The sequence below is a fragment of the Thunnus albacares genome, chromosome 1, assembly GCF_914725855.1.
Source record: "Thunnus albacares chromosome 1, fThuAlb1.1, whole genome shotgun sequence".
In the NCBI taxonomy this organism is placed as follows: domain Eukaryota; kingdom Metazoa; phylum Chordata; class Actinopteri; order Scombriformes; family Scombridae; genus Thunnus; species Thunnus albacares.
Window position 1 is genome coordinate 12,491,579 of NC_058106.1, and position 19,528 is coordinate 12,511,106.

Genomic DNA, 19,528 nt, shown 5'->3' on the forward strand with positions numbered 1-19,528 from the left:
ATTTTTTATAATCATTATTTTACATGTTGATCTGAGATTTGCTTGTCCTTTTATAGAACAGATATAGCTGTTGTGTGCTCGTTAAAGACTATTTCAAAGTGTTAGATACACTCTGAGAATCTGTGTGGAGTAAATGTAAAACTTTCCCTGACTTAAAAGTGGGAAAGAACAAAAAAAGCTAAATAACTTAACTAAAAAAAAAAATCAGCAGAGAAAAGTGTCTCCTCTTTTCAGAAGCCCCTTAGGTAAATTGCATCTCCTCGTGTGTATTTTTTCACCATATCTAAAAAGCAGAGAGCTTTCTATTTTAGGTGTGAGCGTGTGTCATTCCATTCTTGCAAGACCTTTTGAAATTCATTTTCTAGCTAAATCCAGCTAATTCCACTCAACAATGTAAGCTTTGATCACTTTAAAAGTCAATATTGAGTTACTAAACGTAGAGGATTAAGAGTGTCGTATCCATAGAGTCCCAGGTTAAATTAAACCCAGCTGTATAGCTCCTCAGCAGTGAATATCTATGGGTTTCACATTTTTGATCACTTTTGAGTGTTATGTATGTTTCATCAACTCATCCATTTCAGTGAGGCATTAATAACTAATAACACAGGTTATGTTAATATATGTATTTTATGTTGAAATGTAACACAAAGATACATTATCCACACCACATTATTCACACCACTCATGCTTTCTTGTCATCTTTTTTTTTTTAATTGCTTTGAGGTGAAATGTTTTATAAATCCACTGGATTTTTCATCATGTGTTTAATATCACACATATTCATCTCCATTATATCACAGTGCAAAGAATATATTCAGACATCTGTCTAAATTGACGGTGATGGGTGCATCCTTTAAGAGTATCCTCCAAAAACTACTCCAGAAATTCATCCTTTATAAGAATATGCTTAAGTGCTCCTCCAGTGACCTTTTCATCATATTCAAATTTTCAAGCTTCCCTGTAAACACTCCATCTCAAAGAGTGATGTCTGATTATCTCTACTCGAAATCCCAAAAATGTACTTCACCTGTGCAGTAGAGAAATCAGGCCATGTACACATGCATGTTTTTGTTGAAACTCATTTTTCCAGAGGCAGCTCATTTAAAATATTACGTAAAAAATTTAAACTAAATGTCAAGAAGTCCCGGAGTCACATGATCACACGTGAGGCACGCTGCCTCGAAAGGAACCGCCCCCCCCTCAGGTGCGATCACTTCAGCTTAGTGAGAGGCGATATTTACTGCCTTCCTCCCTTTGTTCTTTCTTTCTGGCCTCAGCCATGTTGTGTGCGTCCTGTAAGTTAATTTCATCATTAAATATTTGATTCACCTTTATCGCACACAATTTCTACTGAGAATTAATTTGATGTTAATAATTTTGTTCTCTCTTTGAAGAGCTTAAATGTGTGATTTAAGCTCCCATTGAAAAGGAATTCCACAAAGAAATGAAAATAAAGTAAAAGAGCTTTGTATTTTTGAACCCTTAGATTCCTGCCTCATCTATGGGTCTCTCTCAAACACACTCAGCCTACCCTACTAGCCATTAGATTTTGAATCACTAAATAACACTAAAATATACATGACATAATACTGTTAAAAACATACTGTAGTAGGTAAAGTGACTTAGACTCCAACCTGACATTCTTACATATTGTTGGCTGTATTTCAGATGATGAATATTTTTGAGATTTTAGTTAGAAAAAGAGAAAGGGAAAAAAAGTGGATTATCTAAATTAGAATACATTAAAATACTTTCCAAAGAATAGTGGAGAAAGTTATTTCTTATATTCTGCTGCATCTTCATTCAAATAAGGTCTTGTCCTGTCTGTTAACTGTTGTTAAATATTGGGAAACCTGATTTTCTTCACACCAGTATTTCTACTTTTTTTTTTTTTTAACAATTTATCTATTTATTTTTCTGCAACTGTATACTTTTAGTACATATTCATACAGTATATCTACACATGTTCATGTGTCTATGATGCCCATTAACCACATCATCAAGGCTAAACTCACACATTTTTAAGATGAAGTGTTCCAAGTTCTTGAAGGCCTAATAACTTATCCTCCTTAATGCACAGCATTTTCTGCCTAATTTGTTAATGTCTTACAAAAGAGCCCTGGGGCTTCTGCTATAAAAAGGAGGGAGAAATGAGTAAAAAAAACCCACAAAAGAATCATGGGTTAAATTGCTGTTTTTCAGCCAAGATCTTAATTACTAGCCGTGAAAAATAAGCCGGTGAGACTGATGAGGTCACCGCCCCTTTGTCCTTGCCCCTTGTTGATTGACGGATAGTGATAGCGAGAGGCATATGTTTAGAGGAGAGCACACACACACACACACATAGAGAGAGAGAGAGACTGTCCTGAGATGGACAGCGAGACAGACGAGGGGAGAGAGAGAAAGAGGAAGCCTCATAGACATGCCATGTTGAAGAGGAACTGAAAGAAAGCCAATGCTGGGAGTCTTTCTCTCTCTCTCTGCCTGTCTCTTGGGTGCTGCTGTCCAACTGAATCAACAGCAAGGCCCACACCAGTCTATTATTATCTCTTTAAGCCCATGGATTCCACCTGCACCGCCTCCACCCTGATGAACTGGTTTGCTGTGTGGGAGGCGAGAGAAGAGAAGGGGAGGGGTGGCGGGATGCTGCTGGGTTGCCCGGCTGGACAATTGGGGGGGTCTGGGAAAATGCTATTCTCTTGGGTAAAGGAGGCTGGGAATGGCGGAGAGGAGGAGATGGATACTGATTGTGTTAAGAAGGGTGTCATAGAGAGGGTGATGAAGAGATGTGTGGAGCAAATGGCAATTGTGAAAAGATGTTTGGGTCAGTAGCAAGATGAAAAGATTCACAGTGGGTTTGGCCTGTGTGATTTTAGGTGATTAGAGCGTCCACCTCCCTGCACCGCCCTCCCCTCTTTCCATTGCCACCATCTTGTTAGATATGCCTGTGTGATGAAGCCAGGGAGCACGTGTGCATCGCTCCTCTATCTCCCTCCTCGTCCCCTTGCTCAGTGGCATGTAACGCCACCTTTAATATGTTAATTGCAGCTTGATTAGGATAGACACTGGGAATTAAAGCAAAAGCAAACACTAATTGCAGGAAAGCAACAAGAGGCATGATAAGATTTCCAAACACAGCCACCATGGAACTTTGTCATTTCTAATGGATTTTTTTTTCCTTTTTCTCTTCACTGCCGTTTTTTTGACTCACCAAAACATTTGCTCTGATTGGTCGCTCGGTCCACAAAGACTTTTGCGGAGATGACGTTGCCAAAAGGCAGGAACATTTGCATGAGCTCTGCATCTCCGAACTCCTGGGGCAGGTGATAAATAAACAGGTTGCAACCTTCTGGCCCTGGTGATGAGAAAAGACAACAGGAAGGTTACATGGGGGCATAAACAGGAGATGCCCAGAGAGAGAGAGAGAGAGAGAGAGAGACTGTCTGAGATAAAAATGGGTGAAAAAAATGACTCTATAATGCAATTAAGACAATAATTTGGGAAGCCAGGAGCCATGTAAACACCATACTCTACTGATTATGTTACCTGTGGCACAAATATTAGTTGTGCTAAACCTAATTGTTGTGTCATATGTGGATTGTATACACCTTAATCCCATTTTGTAAAGTGTGATTAGGTCACACTTGTCCTTTTGTCAGCTTTTTTTGTGGTTTCCATTTGAATCCCTCTAAAAAAAAAACCCTGTCTCAGTGTGTTTGCAATAACTGTGTGCACATGTAAACAGCCACAGAGAAACAGAAGAGATAGAAGTAAAACAGAAAAACAGCCAGAGATAAAAACGGAGACGACAAGAGGAAGAAAAGACACAGAGAGGTTGATTGAAAGAGAAAGATTGAGACGGTTATATTAAGAAAGACCGAGACTCAGAGGAATAGAGAGAGAGGAGGAGGAGGAGGAGGAGGAGGAGGCAGAGCACGCATTAAGACATAAGCCAAGGTTTTGCCCCAATTACTGTGTGACAGTAGGACTGTCTTCCAATCTCTCTCCATCCCTCCACACTCATCCACCTAGCCACCACATATTGTACGGGCCGATCTGGATAAAGGGAGGAATGAACTGGAGAGAGAGAGAGAGAGAGAAAGAGAGAGCAAACCATGGACAGAGAGAGGGAGAGAGAGAGAGAGAGAGAGAGAGAGAGAGAGAGAGAGATGTGATGGACTCAGGGACAGTATGCTTGCAGCTGGCTGCCTGACTGGCATTCTCTCCTGTCTCATTGCTCAGGGTGATAGCATGACGAGATGAGACTGGAGCTGGTGAGAAGGCTGATAAGAGGGCTGCACTGGTGGCTGGCTGTAGTGCTGCTATGCCTCGACGAGATAGAGGACACACATGTGCGCACACACACACACACACAGGTTGACAGAATGGGGATTTTTTATTTATTTTTTTCCCAGTAGTTATAGGCTGAATCTCAGTTCTGTCTGTTTAGGTTTGCTTTGAAAAGAAGTGGTTTGTTTGGGGGATAGAAATGTCTGCAACTGGTGTGTAAGGACGGTTGATAGATTGTTTCTCCCCGGACACATAACACCCCTTGTTTTTTTTGGTGATCGCGTGACCACTTTCACGTATGCAAGTGTGTCCCCTTTAGCTGTGTGGAGGAAAAGTATCATGTGACTGGGTGTGTAAATGTGTCTGCTTATTCTGTTGCTTAACAAAAGACTATTATAACCACATGGGTTTTCCTGATTTAAAAAAGTTGCATGATATGTCAACTATGGTATAATGAATCCTGATTTTAATAAGGAAATGGCTGTAAACATGTGCCAGGTTCACAGAGGAAAAATGCCAAGATGCAAAACAATCTACAAGTGCATACTGACAAGTTGATCTGGTTGCATTATTTTGTCTGAGTTGTACACACAGCATAAGATGAGAAGTGGTATAGTATGAATCGCATATGCTTATTTTATTTATTTATTTTTTTTTAAAAAACATAATTTAAGTGATTAATATTGTTGGTGACAGTTTTCACTTAACATTTAGACTCCAGGAATCAGAAGGGTTTTGAAATTTGAATGAAAAACAGCAGCATCAGTATGACATTCACAGGACATCTCAGTTATTTTCCCGTTTTCAACATTCGTCATCACCACAAGCAATCATTGACGCATTGATTTGCTTTAGATGCGTAGCTGAAGTGAAAAGGACATATCTCTTCAAAGTATACAGTTAAGATTTGTCTGGTTGAAATTATATTTTTTTGGATTTGGAAGGATTTTCTTTGACATACACATGCACACAGAGGCACACACAGACTGATGGAATGTATTGTTCAAACTGTTTGCTTTCAGTGGGAGGTTGAAGCTGAGGCTTGACTGTGTCTGTGTATTCAGGTTTAGGTGTTTCTTGTTAAATGGCAGGGCTGCAGACTGTGGCAGTGGACTGAGACAGACTGGGAGAGCAGCCAAAACCCAGAGGAGGCCAGAACTCAGACAGGCCACTGGCTCAACCAAGAATAGCTCTATGTACGTGTATGTGTGTGTGTGTGTGTGTGTTACCTCTATAATTCTTACTAATGATTCAAATTCTCCAAGGTAGCATTGAGAAATGGGATATCTTCAACAGTAGTTGTTTTTCTACGTTGTGAAATTATGCCTGCATGTAAAGTGAATGAGCTGCTGACATGGAAGGACAAGTTTGTGTGTTTCTACTCTGTATCCACACAGTTCTACACTGTGACCCCGGCATGCACTCTCACGAAAAAATGCAAACATAAACGAACTCTTCCTCCAGGCGATGTTGGAAACACTCAATTTCATAGTTCCTATGTTGAATATTCATGCCACTCTAAGCTGTCTCATACAATCATATAGATGAATAATTGAGACTGACAAATGATGTCAAAAAGAGTGATTTACCATCACAGTATATCCTATGCTTTATTACATCTGATGCTGTGGCATAAGAACGAACACTACACTAGGAATGGTAATAAATGATTATGCATGCAGCTAATTAATCTGATGAATATTTATAACCACTTAAACACATTGTAATGGACTGATTAAGCAGTCCAACGCTGCAAGTTTGAATTAGTGCAGTTTTTGAATAATGACAGAGTAACTTTCCATCTCACTGCTAATGTTCTTCTCTTTAAATGGGGAGCCTTTTTCTCACATTTTCCCCAGCCAGCTTTTTCCCTCCCTCGCTAATTCAAAGCAGCGCAGCTACATTAGAATGGAACATGGCAATTATCACCTTTTATCTTGGGTGGGCGCGCTTGCTCGCTCTTACCTTCCCTCTGTTGCTGGGGAATGATGGTTGGTTGCTGGGGGAACGCTTGGCTGATTGGCGCATAGGCGGCAGGGTAGGCTGCTGTTGCAAAGGGAGAACCAGAGTGGAATTTTTCACATCTCCATTTTCATATTTGACACAACAAAACTCAAATCATTATTCCATTGTTCATTTGCGTCCTCTAGACATTGCATAAATAAATTGCATTATGACTGGGAGCCTGGGCTCATTTGGCTGCTGGATCACTACACAAAGAGCATGGCAAAAGGGGAGCGGAGTACGGTTCAACTAAGCAGACACATAAAGAAAGAGAGAGAGACTTACACCATGTTAATGAGAGTTGATGTCAGGCAGAGAGCAGCGGTTATGAGAAGTCTATGTCATCTCTTATGTAGGAGGCTATGGCAGGTTCAGATCCTCAGCTCTCGGTGTACTTTTGGAATTAAGATTTTTTTTGTGTGGGTGTATAATCAAGTCAACTGAAAATCCTTTTGCAATCCTAATGTAAAGTAGCCTAATCCGGGAGGAAATTGGCTGGTCGTCCAGCTATCTCTACCTGTCATAGTGTCTACTGATGTGACAAACAGAGAGGGAGAGGGGAGAGGGGATAGGGACAGATGGAGGAAGTGAGAGAGTAGAGGATACAGGGGAGACGGATCACCTGCGTAGTGTTGGACGCCAGCATAAGCCTGTTGGAGAGGGTCGGTCACCGTTGGACTCTGTGCTGCAGAGAGACGAAAAGAGAGACAGAGAAGGGGAGGTGACTAAGTGGAAAATGAAAACAAGAGAGACAAAGAGGACGCGGAGTGGTCAGCGCAGACACAAAGAAAAATATAGAGAGAATGTAAAAGAGCAAGACAGAAATTGGCTAAGCTGTAGAGCGCCATCAGGGGGTAAGATCACACAGGGAGTGGGAGAAAATTTGGGTTGTCATATCTCTCAGTTCTTCAAAATGCCTGTTCGCCCCAGATGCTTGCATCAAATATTAACAACATGCCAAACAAACCACTTTGTAGTTCATTACAATTGCAGCTGTCTTTGCATAATGCAGAAGCGGGGAGTGTGTGTCTGTCAGTTCGTCAGGAGTCAGTCCCAGACAACATTAAGAAGCTAAAGACAGGCTGAGACACATCAAATTAGCCAGAATGGACTGATGGATGAAATGATGGATTCATCATGATACGGGGGCTGGCTGCTCAGAAATCTGCCAAAGACACTGCTGATTGACCCTCAAGCTTAAAACGCTTCAGTTCAAATCAGAAATAGACATCATGAGAGTGTAAAGTAAAAAGGTCTCTTCTAATTCAATTTGTCACTACTGACATGTTGAACTTGCATTATGGCAGTTAGGTGATGTTCTTATTCAGCGCAAGTACAATCACTAGAATGATCCAACATTCATAGATCCAGTCAGTACAAGTAATAGCAAGTGGTAGCAACCAATAGCAAGGAGTGTCAGGGTCAAAGCAACAGTCTTGTGACAGTGGTATATTTCATGTTTCTTTTATGCAAATCTTGATTGGCTCACCTGGGTAGGGGTGAATACCATTGGTGTAGATGGGCTCAGAGGTGGGCTGCCCGTTGCTTTGAGGTGGGAGGGCACTGAATCCGTTGACCCCGATTGGGGTGGCTATGCTGGGCACGGCTGTTGCAGAGATGCCCGGGGGCGTGCTGGTGCCTGCAAAGGTACAGTCATTACATGAACTGCAGGGTGCATGCTTCACACGCTACATACTCAAAAATAGAGAAGTATATTTTTGTAGTGAAAACTACCCACTCTCACAGATGTCCTATAACAGGAACATAATGGACCCTTGTGAGCACAAATGCCTACCTTTTGACCCGCTATGAATGTACAATGTAGTTAGGGTATAAATTTTATACCAATTCAGTCTGAACAAAAGGTACAGTTACAAAAAATCAGTCAAAGTAGCACACTGATTGTGGTGTGTGGGTGGAAGAAGGGAAGAAGCACTCATCCGCCACTGCATTGCAAAATAATAATGGCAGCACTCTGATTTTCTGAATATTTCCTCATTATTATGCCTTGTTTAAGCGCACATTTTTGTCACTTGGGCTACATACAGTAACTGCGCTTTTGAAGGTACTGACTCGCAACAAAATGTGCCATAATGTATGAGGCCCGCGTCCCTTCTTCTAACAGCAGCCCTTCCTCCATGGGGTGATATTCCAACTCTGTCACCTTGTCAGTGCCCTTTGTGCTGATGGATTTTTATTATTTTACTAATCCAGGTGAAGGGCATTTAAGTCATGTAGGATTATGTTTGATAGGCATTACCTAGTATATGTAGGCCTTGTGGATTACAAATGCCAGGTGCAGCGTCAAGCCACTTTATTTAATACATTTGCAATGACCCTGCCTTCAGGCGGCCTGCCTACTTAGTCTCGAGCCATCAAAGCTCCTCATGACAAGGGCCAAAAAGATAGTTCAGACTGAGGTCCGGGATTATCTCACACAAATCTTTGCTCTTATATTGTATAAGCCAAGGACTCTGCATCCAAAGTCATCAGATTGGCTCTGTTCCCAGAAAACACACACTGTCACAGAGACACAGAGGGAGAGAGCGACTGACAGAGAAAGAGAGAGTGAGAGAGAGGAGGAGAGAGAGACTATAATGTGGCTGCCAATGAGTGTCAAGTAATGCTGTACATCTCACATCACGCCTCACTCACAAGGCTTTGCTTCCTTTAATTCAACACTGGCAATGTCTGCTTCGGCCCAGAAAATGGAGCCTACACCTTAAAAAATGTAACAAGGGCAAAAGCAGAAAGGCCTTGAATGAATATATTATTACTGCTTCTATAATTCTTGCTAATGATGAAAATGTTCCAGGGCAGCAGTGAGAAATGGAGAGAGAAGTCCTGCGTGTGTGTGTGTGTGTTTGCACGTGCCTCGCCTCCTGCACCCGCGCCAGTTAGTGCATGCGTGTTTGTGCCTATTAGTGTATACCTGAGGATGGTGTCATGGGAGTAGCCACCAGGCCGTTGACATTGAAAGCTGCCATTTGCTGCATTTGCGCGGCAGCGATGGCTGCCATGGGGTTCAGGTAGGACCCTTGTGTTGCTGCCATCAGGGCTGCTTGCTGTTGCATCATCTGCTGTAGGATTAAAGAGCAGTGGGGAGAGAGGCGAATGGCGGGAGGGATGGAGGCAAGGACAGAAAAGGAAAGGAGGGTGAAATAGCCGCAGGACCAGAGCATGTTTACTCTCACATCTCTGTTTGCTTGGCCCATGCCTTGTTCTTGAACAGAGTGTCTGTGTTGCCCTGCAGCGTTGCTTCTCAGCTACTGTAACACTGCTCTGGCCTTGTGCTCATTATACTGCAACAAGATAAAGACTGTGTGGTGAGATGAGTTTAGCATGCTGGAGATTATGCATAAATCTATATGGACTGTATATGTATAGAGAGAAAAGGTGCCACGGTGGCAGAGTTAGTAGAGAGATTGTGTGTGAGTGGGCGATTCTGTCAGGGTGAGTTGTTAGCTACTGTGTGAGTGCAAAATCTCACAGACTCCTAACTCAGGCTGTGACTTTCATGTGTGAATATGAAATGGGGGTGGGGTGGGCTGGCAGGGAAAGGGGTAGGGGGTGAACGGGTGAGCGGGTGTGGGTTCTTGGTAATGACGTGCACCTCTGTTTGAGTGTAAAGGAATATGTGTAAGTAGATGAAATGTTAAAGAGCGAGGCTCGGGTTGGCAGTTTAAATTCACAGACTAAGTCAGGAAATGTGGGGATGATAAGTGAATGTGAAGTGAATGCTTACAGCTGTATGAAAGTAAAACAGTGTAGTGCCAGGCATACATGATAAGCACCTTCCCTAGACAAATGAAGGGGTAAAAAGACACAATATCAAAAGCAGTGTAGCATTTTCTGTACGACCTATGTGTAAATGTAAACCCCAACATCCATTTAATACAGTGAATCACTTAAGAAGTTGTTCAGGGGTGTCACATGCCTAGTGGGAAACATAGTGAATTCAAACCGCAAATCACAACAGTTTTTTGTTTTCTTTTTTAAAGCTCACCGTCTCCTCCCCCGCCGGGCTGAGACTTACAGCATGAGAGTAGGCGCCATAGGCCCCAAATTGGATGGTCATGGGACTGAAGATGCCGAGCTGCCCCGCCATCTGATGCATCCTGCGCAGGGTCCTCTCTTTATCAGTGTCCGCAAATTTGACTACCAGGCTGGACGAGGCGCCCTGGAGGGACACATACATGTACAAGGTTAGTGTATGTTACTTAACTTCCATATAGTATATATACTTAGTTTGTAGATAGGTCCATGTTTCCATTTCCATTTTTAAAATTGACTTAAAAAGTAGGGCTGATCGACTGGTCGATTAGTTGGTCGATATGCTCTCGTCCGACTAAATTCTCATTGGTCGAATAATCTCTGTGTTATTTTCATAAGGAGAAAAGTGCTACATCAATAGCTTTCCAGGAGTAATCCATTATTTCCTGCGGCGGGAGGGACAGACTAACAAATTACCTGTAAAAACGGGGGTGTATTCAAAACACCCCTGTTGTGTTTTCACAACTTTGAACTCACCCAACCTAATGGAGACTGCTGGGTCTAACTGTACTCAACGTTCACTGAACTTACTGAACGTTTCTCCATAATGACACGAGAGAACCCCCGCCAGGCCAAAAAAAAAATATTTTGAAATCGATAGCGTTTGGGAGTCTCTGTGCAGCGTTGTTCTGGTATGTGAGTCAACCTCTGTCATTGCCTGGGAAACTATTGGCTCCGTTTGCGTAGCGAGGGGGAAAGAGCGAGGGGCAGAGAAGTGACGGTGGGTGCAAGTGGAGCAGAGGAAAAGGTTAGTAGTAAGTTGTCAGTACAGTACAGTCAGTTAATAAATGCTAAAAAATCACGTCTGTTGTTTCCTCAAATGCTGGAAAAGTAAAGGGGTTAGCTCCAAAGTTAGCAACAATGGGTTAGCATAACTTGAGGACACAAAATAGAGAAATACAGAACAGAGAAATGTGTGGCTGCCGAGTTTACTGTGCACTCTGTCCCGTTACGACCATTATGTACGACCAAGATTTTCTTTGGTTGACTACAGCCCTATTAAAAAGCAAATAAACATAAATCTAAATACAATAAAAGGAAAATGTATTTTGGGCTGTCAAAGTTTCAACAAAGTTGTAACACTAACTTTTGCAACTACCATGGTTACGTTCAATAGTGTTTCGTACCTGCCAGTTTAGCTGGCCAACCAGCTAATGAGCTGGTGTTTGTTAGCCAAAACTGTCAACATCCTCAGACTGAATAAATAGTAATTCACATGAAAAAAACTGAAAAAATACAACAAGAACACATATATTCTATAACTATGGGAGCTCATATGAATTTCCTAAGCTTGGGGCAAGATTCACTAGTCAGAGAAAGTGAGAAAATATCATCATTACTAATGTCACTGACTGACATTGTTACATTACCTGACCAGTCTATTGCTGTACTTAGTATGTGATGCTTTAAGTGGAGGTGTGCAGATATCATATTGGACACTATCAATCTGACTGTAACCTAAATACAGGCCATTTAGAAACAAGGTTGCTGGATGCATGCATGCATTACATTTGCATCTTTTATTGTGCGCTTTCTCACTGTATGTGTGTGTGTGTGTTTGTGTGGTGCCCCGGGGGAATGACCTGTAACAAAATGTTGGCTACATAATGAAAAGATGTAGAGCTGATCTCTATCAGTGCATCATTGTCCTTTTATTAAAAACACAAGTGTGGGTTCTCTACATCACCACAAAGGAGAAAGGAGCAGAGAGCATGTTATTAATTTCATGTCATCTGATGTCCGGCGCACACATTGCTCGAGCCTCCAAGACATAATATCTCTAAACCAAGGAAGACAGTAGAGCTGAATATGCACCTCTCATGACTGCAGTCATTTAGATGTCGGCATTAAATGGAAGAGAATAGTGAGTGATATTTGCTTTTGTGAACTTTCCAACTCCACTGTATATACTAGGAACGAACTGTGATCCTAACCAGATCCCACAGGAGTCCCAGTCCCCCACTGGTGAAGCTCCACTGAATACAGTGCTGGGTAATTAGGTCTGACAAAAGCCTTCGGCGTGTGGAGGGCGAAGTATTGACTAATGGCTCTGCCTTATGGCAGATATAGTTCCGTATTGATGTCTGTGCTCCTGAGTTTGCATCCAATTAAATCATTTGAGAGACAGAGACCAGAGTCAGTTCCTCATGTGACATCCAAGCAAGGAGAGAGGGAGGGGGTGTCTGTGTGTGAGTGAGAGACAGAGAGAGAGAGAGAGAGAGGGAGAGAGAGAGAGAGAGAGAGAGGATGAGGAGGCTGCCAGGCAGAGAAAGCAGCCACAGACACTGTCAAGAGGACCAGGCTCCTATTTAATTACAGGCAGTGCATGCTGGGAAAGAGCACAGAGCACCACCAGGACAGAAGGACACAGGCAGCCAGGGGGCAGTCAGGATATGATTAGTAAGATCATAAAAGCAAAGACACAGGGAGAAAAGAACTCCATAATCACAACTTGTATTCATCTTTCACAAAATGTCTCATCCTGACAGGGTCACTACAAATTCAGGCTTTGATTTAGATTTCCATATTTTTTTTGGGAGTAGAAATCAAAAATATGAGGGAACTGCAGGGGGGCACAGTGACAGGGAAATATGAGGCTGACCAGTGACAGTGTTGCAACATACAACTGTTTCTTGTGTATGAGTGTATGTATATGACTGTATATAAGAAATTCCATTTGAGAAAAGTAGTCCAAGCTGCTCTCCAGGTCCAAGTTTAAGCTTGAGTGCTACTTACAGGAGGCACATTACTAAAACAGAGCTATCAGAAGATCATTGAAACCAACAAATGTTTTCCCAGTGAAGCTGAATATTGCAACTGCACAGTAAGAGAGTGTGTATTCAGCCACTGAACAAATACAGTCTCCGCCTTATTGTAGTGCAGCCGTACTTCATGCTATTTCATAGTAACTCATACAAAAAGTGTGTCCTAATTTTGTAAGCGCTTCATGAAATTTTAAACAGGAACAGCTAAGCGATAGTGCCATTGAGACGGCACTTTGCCAGGGTGGTCTCATGTTTTGTGGTTTGGTTAGTCACGGCTGCTGCAACAAACCTTACATAATAGTTGTTCATATGTTTATTCTGCCAAAACTTTCTTTTTGTATTTCTACATTACTCTAATCTCTGTCACCATTTTCTTAAGCTTTATTCCTCCCTCAGCTGCTGACTTTTGTTCTATCTAAATCTATCATTTGCTGTGTAAAAAAAGACAAATATGCATGTGCTAAATGCAAAAAAATTAACAAGTTCTTGTTCAGAGGTTCAGAAGCTATTCAACTTACCCATGCGAAAAGTGTTTCATAAACATTCTATCACCAGAACCAAGAGAATGTGTTGGCTGTAGATAACTGTGAGAAAGAGGCTGGGGAATGAAGGGAGGCATCAGCATGGACCCCAGGGACAGTGCGTCTCAGATGGGATCCTATCAGAGCCAGCCAGCACCCCACCTCAGGCCAGAGGAGACCCATCTGGTGTCTCTCCCTCGATGCCATTTCAATTAGTTAAATCAATACCCCAACGTGGCAGCGTTAACAGCACAGTTTTTCCCGTTCTAATTTCATTTCATCCCACCTCCTGACCTTTTTCAGTTCTTTCTCAACTTGATGGGCCAGTTGAAAGGACTGGACTGCTGGATTTAATGAGGCTGGCACTGAGCAAACATCTTCCTCCAGCGTTGTTACTCAAGCCTTCCCACAGCACAGGGGCCTGGCATTTAGATCACATTCATTTTCTGCTTTGGGTATCTTTGTATTCTTATATTAATTTAATACCTCACGAAGAATGTATTGTGAGCATCAGGGCTGTGAAAGCCTGAGGCTGCCTGTACTCACTGTACCGTGACTCAAGATGAGGCGAGTCTGGCCTGGTCTAGCTTCTCACAGCAGAGTGCTCTGCTGTAGACGACAGCACGGGAAGAGACCCAGTCTGCAGTGTCTACACTGAACAGTCTTGGCAGCCTCTGTAGGTGTTGTCAGCACTGCCACTCATGTAAGAGCCTAGCAATTCTGACTTTCATAGCCTAAATATCCCCTCCAAAATAATATATATATACATAATTTTATTTATTTATTTTTAATTTTTTATTATCCTCACCCTTTAAAACATGAGAATTTCATGCCCTCACGTCTCAAGTGGATGTATTCTGACTATATCCAAGGCCTAATCAGAAAAAGCAGATTTCCCCCTCATGGATCAAGAGTTTCTATCCACATAAAGAAAGAGTAATATGGGTCCAGGTAATGAAGGAACAGGTGGCAGCAGACAACAGGCTCTGGATGCAAAGCAGTCACTCCTCACCGGTAGCAGAAAATCACAAGCTGACAAACAAACAGAATAATAACCTCCACCAGCATGACTCCTATACCTGGAGAGAAAATGAATTCACTAAATTTGATAAGGGCCAACAGGGAGCCTTCACTTTTGACAGGTACAACTAAGGAATTTGTCACAGGTTCAAAAACTAATCTAATTTCTTGAACAACACACTTGACTTGTGAAAATCTCCCATATTGGATTTTGTATTGGCCACAAAATGTGTAGATGGAAAAATACACAATGGTAATTGAGGGATTAGAACTCAACTACACCAGTGGAATGGCATTATGCTTTTATCTCTGCGTTACTGTGATACAAAGACACTGGTGTTAAGTGTGTACCAACAGGTAAACAGACACTCATCTTCTATCCTCCACAGAGGCTTACAGCACTATAACAACATACTCATTGTAGGAAAAATTGTCATTCTGAAAAGCATACTAATGATCACCAACTAATGTGCCAAGAGCCTTCTATCTCTCCCATTCAACAGACTGTAGGAGCTACTTTTGAATGACAAATGAAACTTCCAAATTTATCTCAGCTTTTTACAGACTTCTAGACTCTTAAAGTGTTAATCGAGAATTTGTAAGAAATTAATTGAATACACCATAACAAGTTTGTTTGGTAATTGGATCAACCCCCTGTGGGCCTCGTATTCAACTCTCTGAACCTTGCTACATCACTGCTAGCCTCATGGGAAGACTGTCTCTCATTAGCAGTGCATGATGCTGTCTTGGTCTGGCCTTGCTGTCCGCCACATACTGCTGCAGCTGCCTAGCACACTGCATCAAGCCAAAAGACACAGAGGAAGAATACTGTCATTCATAACAGTATTTCACTCGGTGTGTATACTAAATTTTGTCTGTAAATAACAGTTTACACTACAATATACGATATGTGAGGAGCACAAAAAACAAAACCCCTGTTTGTATGTCAGCTACAAGCCTGCCGAGAGCCTATAATAGTTTCATGTAGCGTTTGATGAACTGTGTTACGATGACAATGCTCTCTGGCTTCGTCTTATCTCTCATTAATCCAGAACTATAGTATCACACACATGCACGCTTTTGTTGCTGCCAACACCGGTGAGCTCCACAGGCCCTGTCAGCCACGCTGTGACACCGAACATGACAATGGCTGCAATTTGCTGGGTGCTGTCTGCCTGCCCCCGGCTCTGCCATTTGAAGTTTTGCCACCTGTGCCTCTGCAGCCTTACTGTAATTCAACAGCTGAACCAGTGAGAGTTCCTGTTCTGTGCCCAATCACCTTTTAAGTTAATTTTGGAAGCACCTGCAATCAGCAATAAACATCAATTAAAGCTATGACCCGATCTATCAGCGCATGCCCTTCCGTGGCATCTCCTGCCCTTAAGCTTCATTAAAGCCTTTCATTTTGGGCCAGCGTATTTTAGTGCAGGTATTATTTATGGCATGCATGTGTGTGCCAGGTAACACAGATGCTGTAGAGAGAACATTAAGAGGGAGAGAGAGACAGAGGGGGAGTGAGAGACAACTCTTTGTTCAAGGTTCATCCAGACCTCACACAGCTGGCAGCAGGCAGTGAGCAGAGCAGCCCACTCTCTGAATCCTACCTCCTGTTAGTCTGTTGTTGATGACATGTGGCAGTGATATTATCCAAATTAACTGCATCCCCCATCGGTACCAAAGACTTAGTTGGGTACTAATGGCCACCTTGCCTATTAATCTGAGAGGAAGTTGGATTTGGGGAGAGGAGGATAACAGGTGCAGGGATAGAGGGAGAGAGATATTGATAATATAGATTATTAATGAACTTTTGGATGGCTCTTGATCCGCCCCAGGTTTGTTTGGGGCTCCATATGTTGCCTTGGACAGTTCATCTGCAGCGGACCTCAGGTGGCACAATGGCTCAACCTAATGCAGCTGTGCCTGGGCTACAGCAAAACAAACATGCACAACATATGCAAAAGTAGTCCCTATGAGCCAAGTTTTGATTTCTACAACAAAGCAAAAACAGCCGTAGGGGAGTCCAATTATGTAAATCTTCTGAATGTAAACATATTTTATTGATTGAGTTAACAAGATATTTTGAGCATAAGGTAAATATCTTGATTATAATCGAATTTCTGTAAGAGGCCTGTCATAATTGTGCATGATCAGTGTGCAACATGATTATCCTTTGACTCGTGGCCCACTGCTTATTAAATTTTGAACCTTGCGGTTTACATGCCAAAAAGTTTGGTCTCTGCTGAGCACAACAACTGCACACAAAGTTAAACCAGCTCTACCACTTATTTCCCTCCCTCACTACTTCAATGTAATGCAAAATGAGGCGGCATCAAAAAGATGTGTAAATTACATCTGGCTTCCTGGCCACTATCTGACTGCCAGGAAGTGTCCGTAAATATTTATTGCGGAACATCAGTGAAGTGTGTGAAGGTGCAAATGTCTGCCAGAAAGAGTGTGTGCTCATGTGTGTGTCCAGCTGTGCAGTACTCCACAATCCAGTATACTAGCAGGGGGATGCTTCTTCAAGTAAACAAATCGACACCAATACTAGTTCATACATCTCATAACAACTGTATATTAAACTGGACCAACTCACCATTACCTAAAAATGGATGTGAAATCCACAGTAATTTACTGTGTTTATGCTCAGTTAAAGGGGTGGAGGTATACCAAGAGACTTGTTATACAAGAATATGCTGGGGTTTACTGATAACTACTGCTGCTAACAAATTGATTTGATTATTTATGGAATTTTGAAGATTGGAATCTGTTGTTGGGCCTCATACATTGTGTACGAGACAAAGGCGGGCCTGCACGCAGTCACAAAGCCTGACTAAAGCCTGATAACAAAGAAACGGCACCAAGTCAAACAAAAGGAGTCCAAAACGGACATCATTTCCCACCATGTTATGCTCAACTAACACCCAGGTGTGAGTCAAACTCTCAGCCCCCGTTGGACGAGACCCACCGTAACCCACATGAATTTCCGTTCCCCAGCCATGACGTCACCAAGTATATAAACACCTGAAACGCTCTCAAAACCGCGCTTCCATCTGTTTCCACAGCTACGAGGAAGTAACCCCTGTATGTACGTTAACTCTAACAAGGCCGCACAATCTCCACCTCGCTGGATGAGTAGGGAATGTCTCTGTGTTCAACTGAGCATGTTACTGGATCCAAAGAAGAAGACTGCTGTGCAAACCAGTGCTCTCACCCTTTTCTTCAGAAGAGAAAAACAAGGATAACCCCACTTTTCTTCAACTGAGTCAACTCTGCTATTTCTTTGGCAACTCTGCCAAGAATCAGCTGCTGTAAAACCCGCCGACAGAGTGAAGCGACGGCCTCGCCAGCATCTGAGCCCCAAGGAACCAAGCCAGACCCGAAAGACCGACTGAAACACACTTTACCTGCGTCCTTAAGAGGCTTAAGTCCGGGCAGAGATAGATTACTAAAGTATGTATTATTTTAAACACTATTGCTGTTGTTGCAAAGTTAACAGACCGTGAATCTGGTTACTGCTGCTGAGAATACTGTAGAAATATTATTGTTTGCTGCTTGTTTTGGCTGTGTTTATCACTCTAAGCTGATTTATGTTTTGTCCAACTTTGTTGGGCTGCTTTGTGTTAGTTTGTCACAATGTGTGAAGCCAGTAAATTGTGTTTTATCTGTTAAAAGGTCAGCGACCACGGCTGACGGATCACTGTCCGTTTACACGTCTCTGAGTGATAAAAGCAATTACTGTATCTACCCACAACTGCTAGGATCTTTTCATGCTTTTGGTGCTTTCACCTCCAACTAACCATGCACATACATGCTCCTACACACACTCACACACACATTTGAGTAGCAGAGCTTAGCTCTGTCCCCAAGCTATCTTATTGTCAGGGACACGTGTTAAGCCGACAGACGCCATTACTCATTGTCTCTGTTCAAATCTCGCAGTCACCTCCTCTGACCAGAACTCTTGTGTGATATTCCTCCAGATGGGTCATGTCTGCCGTCTTGCTCCTCCTCTTCCTCTCTTACACACACACACACACACACACACACGTGCGCGCGCATACACACATATACACACATCTACATGTGCCATATGCAATGTGTTTCATAGTTTGTAGTTGGATGATAGATGTGTATTGACTGAAGTGCTATTGATTGTTAATTGATTGCTAACGTTATTAACTCTGTTATACCTTAAAGAGAAATTGATTTGGTATTGTTTGTTTACATATTGTGGTAAAGGCTGGTTGCAAGAGTCAGCACTCGGATTCAAACCTTCAGTGTTCACCTTATGAATGTTATGAATGCTCAGATATTGACTTTTTTAAGTGAACATCCCTTCTTGAAATCAGATCCACTGTTTAGTTATCGGTCCCTGACCCCAGAGTGGTGCCCCGTTATTATTCATTCTTATTAATATTTTTTACTAATTGTTAATAATTAATAATTATCTTTGATAATAATCATTTTTTTGATAGTCATTTTATTTATTTCTGATACCCAAACCTGCTCCTAACCATGTCCCAACACTATAGCACTGAGTGGTAAATTGGTTTTGCTTTGCAATGAGATTATTAAAAATGCTGTAGCGAAAGAACAAGAAAGTAATGACAGATGTATGTATGTATTTCAACAAAGAAAAAAATTCTTTCCCATTTTAAACAACCTTTGTGGCCATTCAAGTAAAGATTTCAGAGTTTACAAGGTGCACCTGAATGCACCATGAAGTCCCTGTTGGCACCCACACGCTTTACCGTACAAAGTGATGGAGACACGCAATCGATTTTTAAGTGGAGATAGTGTGACCGCGCCTCTCTGAAGTGTAGATGGCATGAAGTGACCGCAGTCTTCTCTGCGCAGAAAAGCCAGCAACAA

The 19,528-nt window shown here is 42.2% G+C and overlaps 1 protein-coding gene and 1 long non-coding RNA gene across 2 annotated transcripts in view; one reads left to right on the plus strand and one right to left on the minus strand.

Annotated features, from left to right (window-relative positions):
• The window catches only part of LOC122968194, a 117,402-nt gene that overhangs the window by 76,140 nt on the left and 21,734 nt on the right, over positions 1–19,528 (plus strand). The window contains exon 4 of the long non-coding RNA XR_006398785.1: positions 10,296–10,499. This is a non-coding gene — a long non-coding RNA (uncharacterized LOC122968194). The remainder of the gene's footprint in view (positions 1–10,295; positions 10,500–19,528) is intronic.
• The window catches only part of celf6 (CUGBP Elav-like family member 6), a 145,584-nt gene that overhangs the window by 10,784 nt on the left and 115,272 nt on the right, over positions 1–19,528 (minus strand). Inside the window, exons 6-11 of the mRNA XM_044333128.1 lie at positions 10,301–10,474; positions 9,227–9,374; positions 7,784–7,933; positions 6,917–6,979; positions 6,256–6,336; positions 3,212–3,355 (exon numbers count right to left, since the gene is read on the minus strand). Coding sequence (XP_044189063.1) covers positions 3,212–3,355; positions 6,256–6,336; positions 6,917–6,979; positions 7,784–7,933; positions 9,227–9,374; positions 10,301–10,474 — 760 coding nt within the window. The remainder of the gene's footprint in view (positions 1–3,211; positions 3,356–6,255; positions 6,337–6,916; positions 6,980–7,783; positions 7,934–9,226; positions 9,375–10,300; positions 10,475–19,528) is intronic.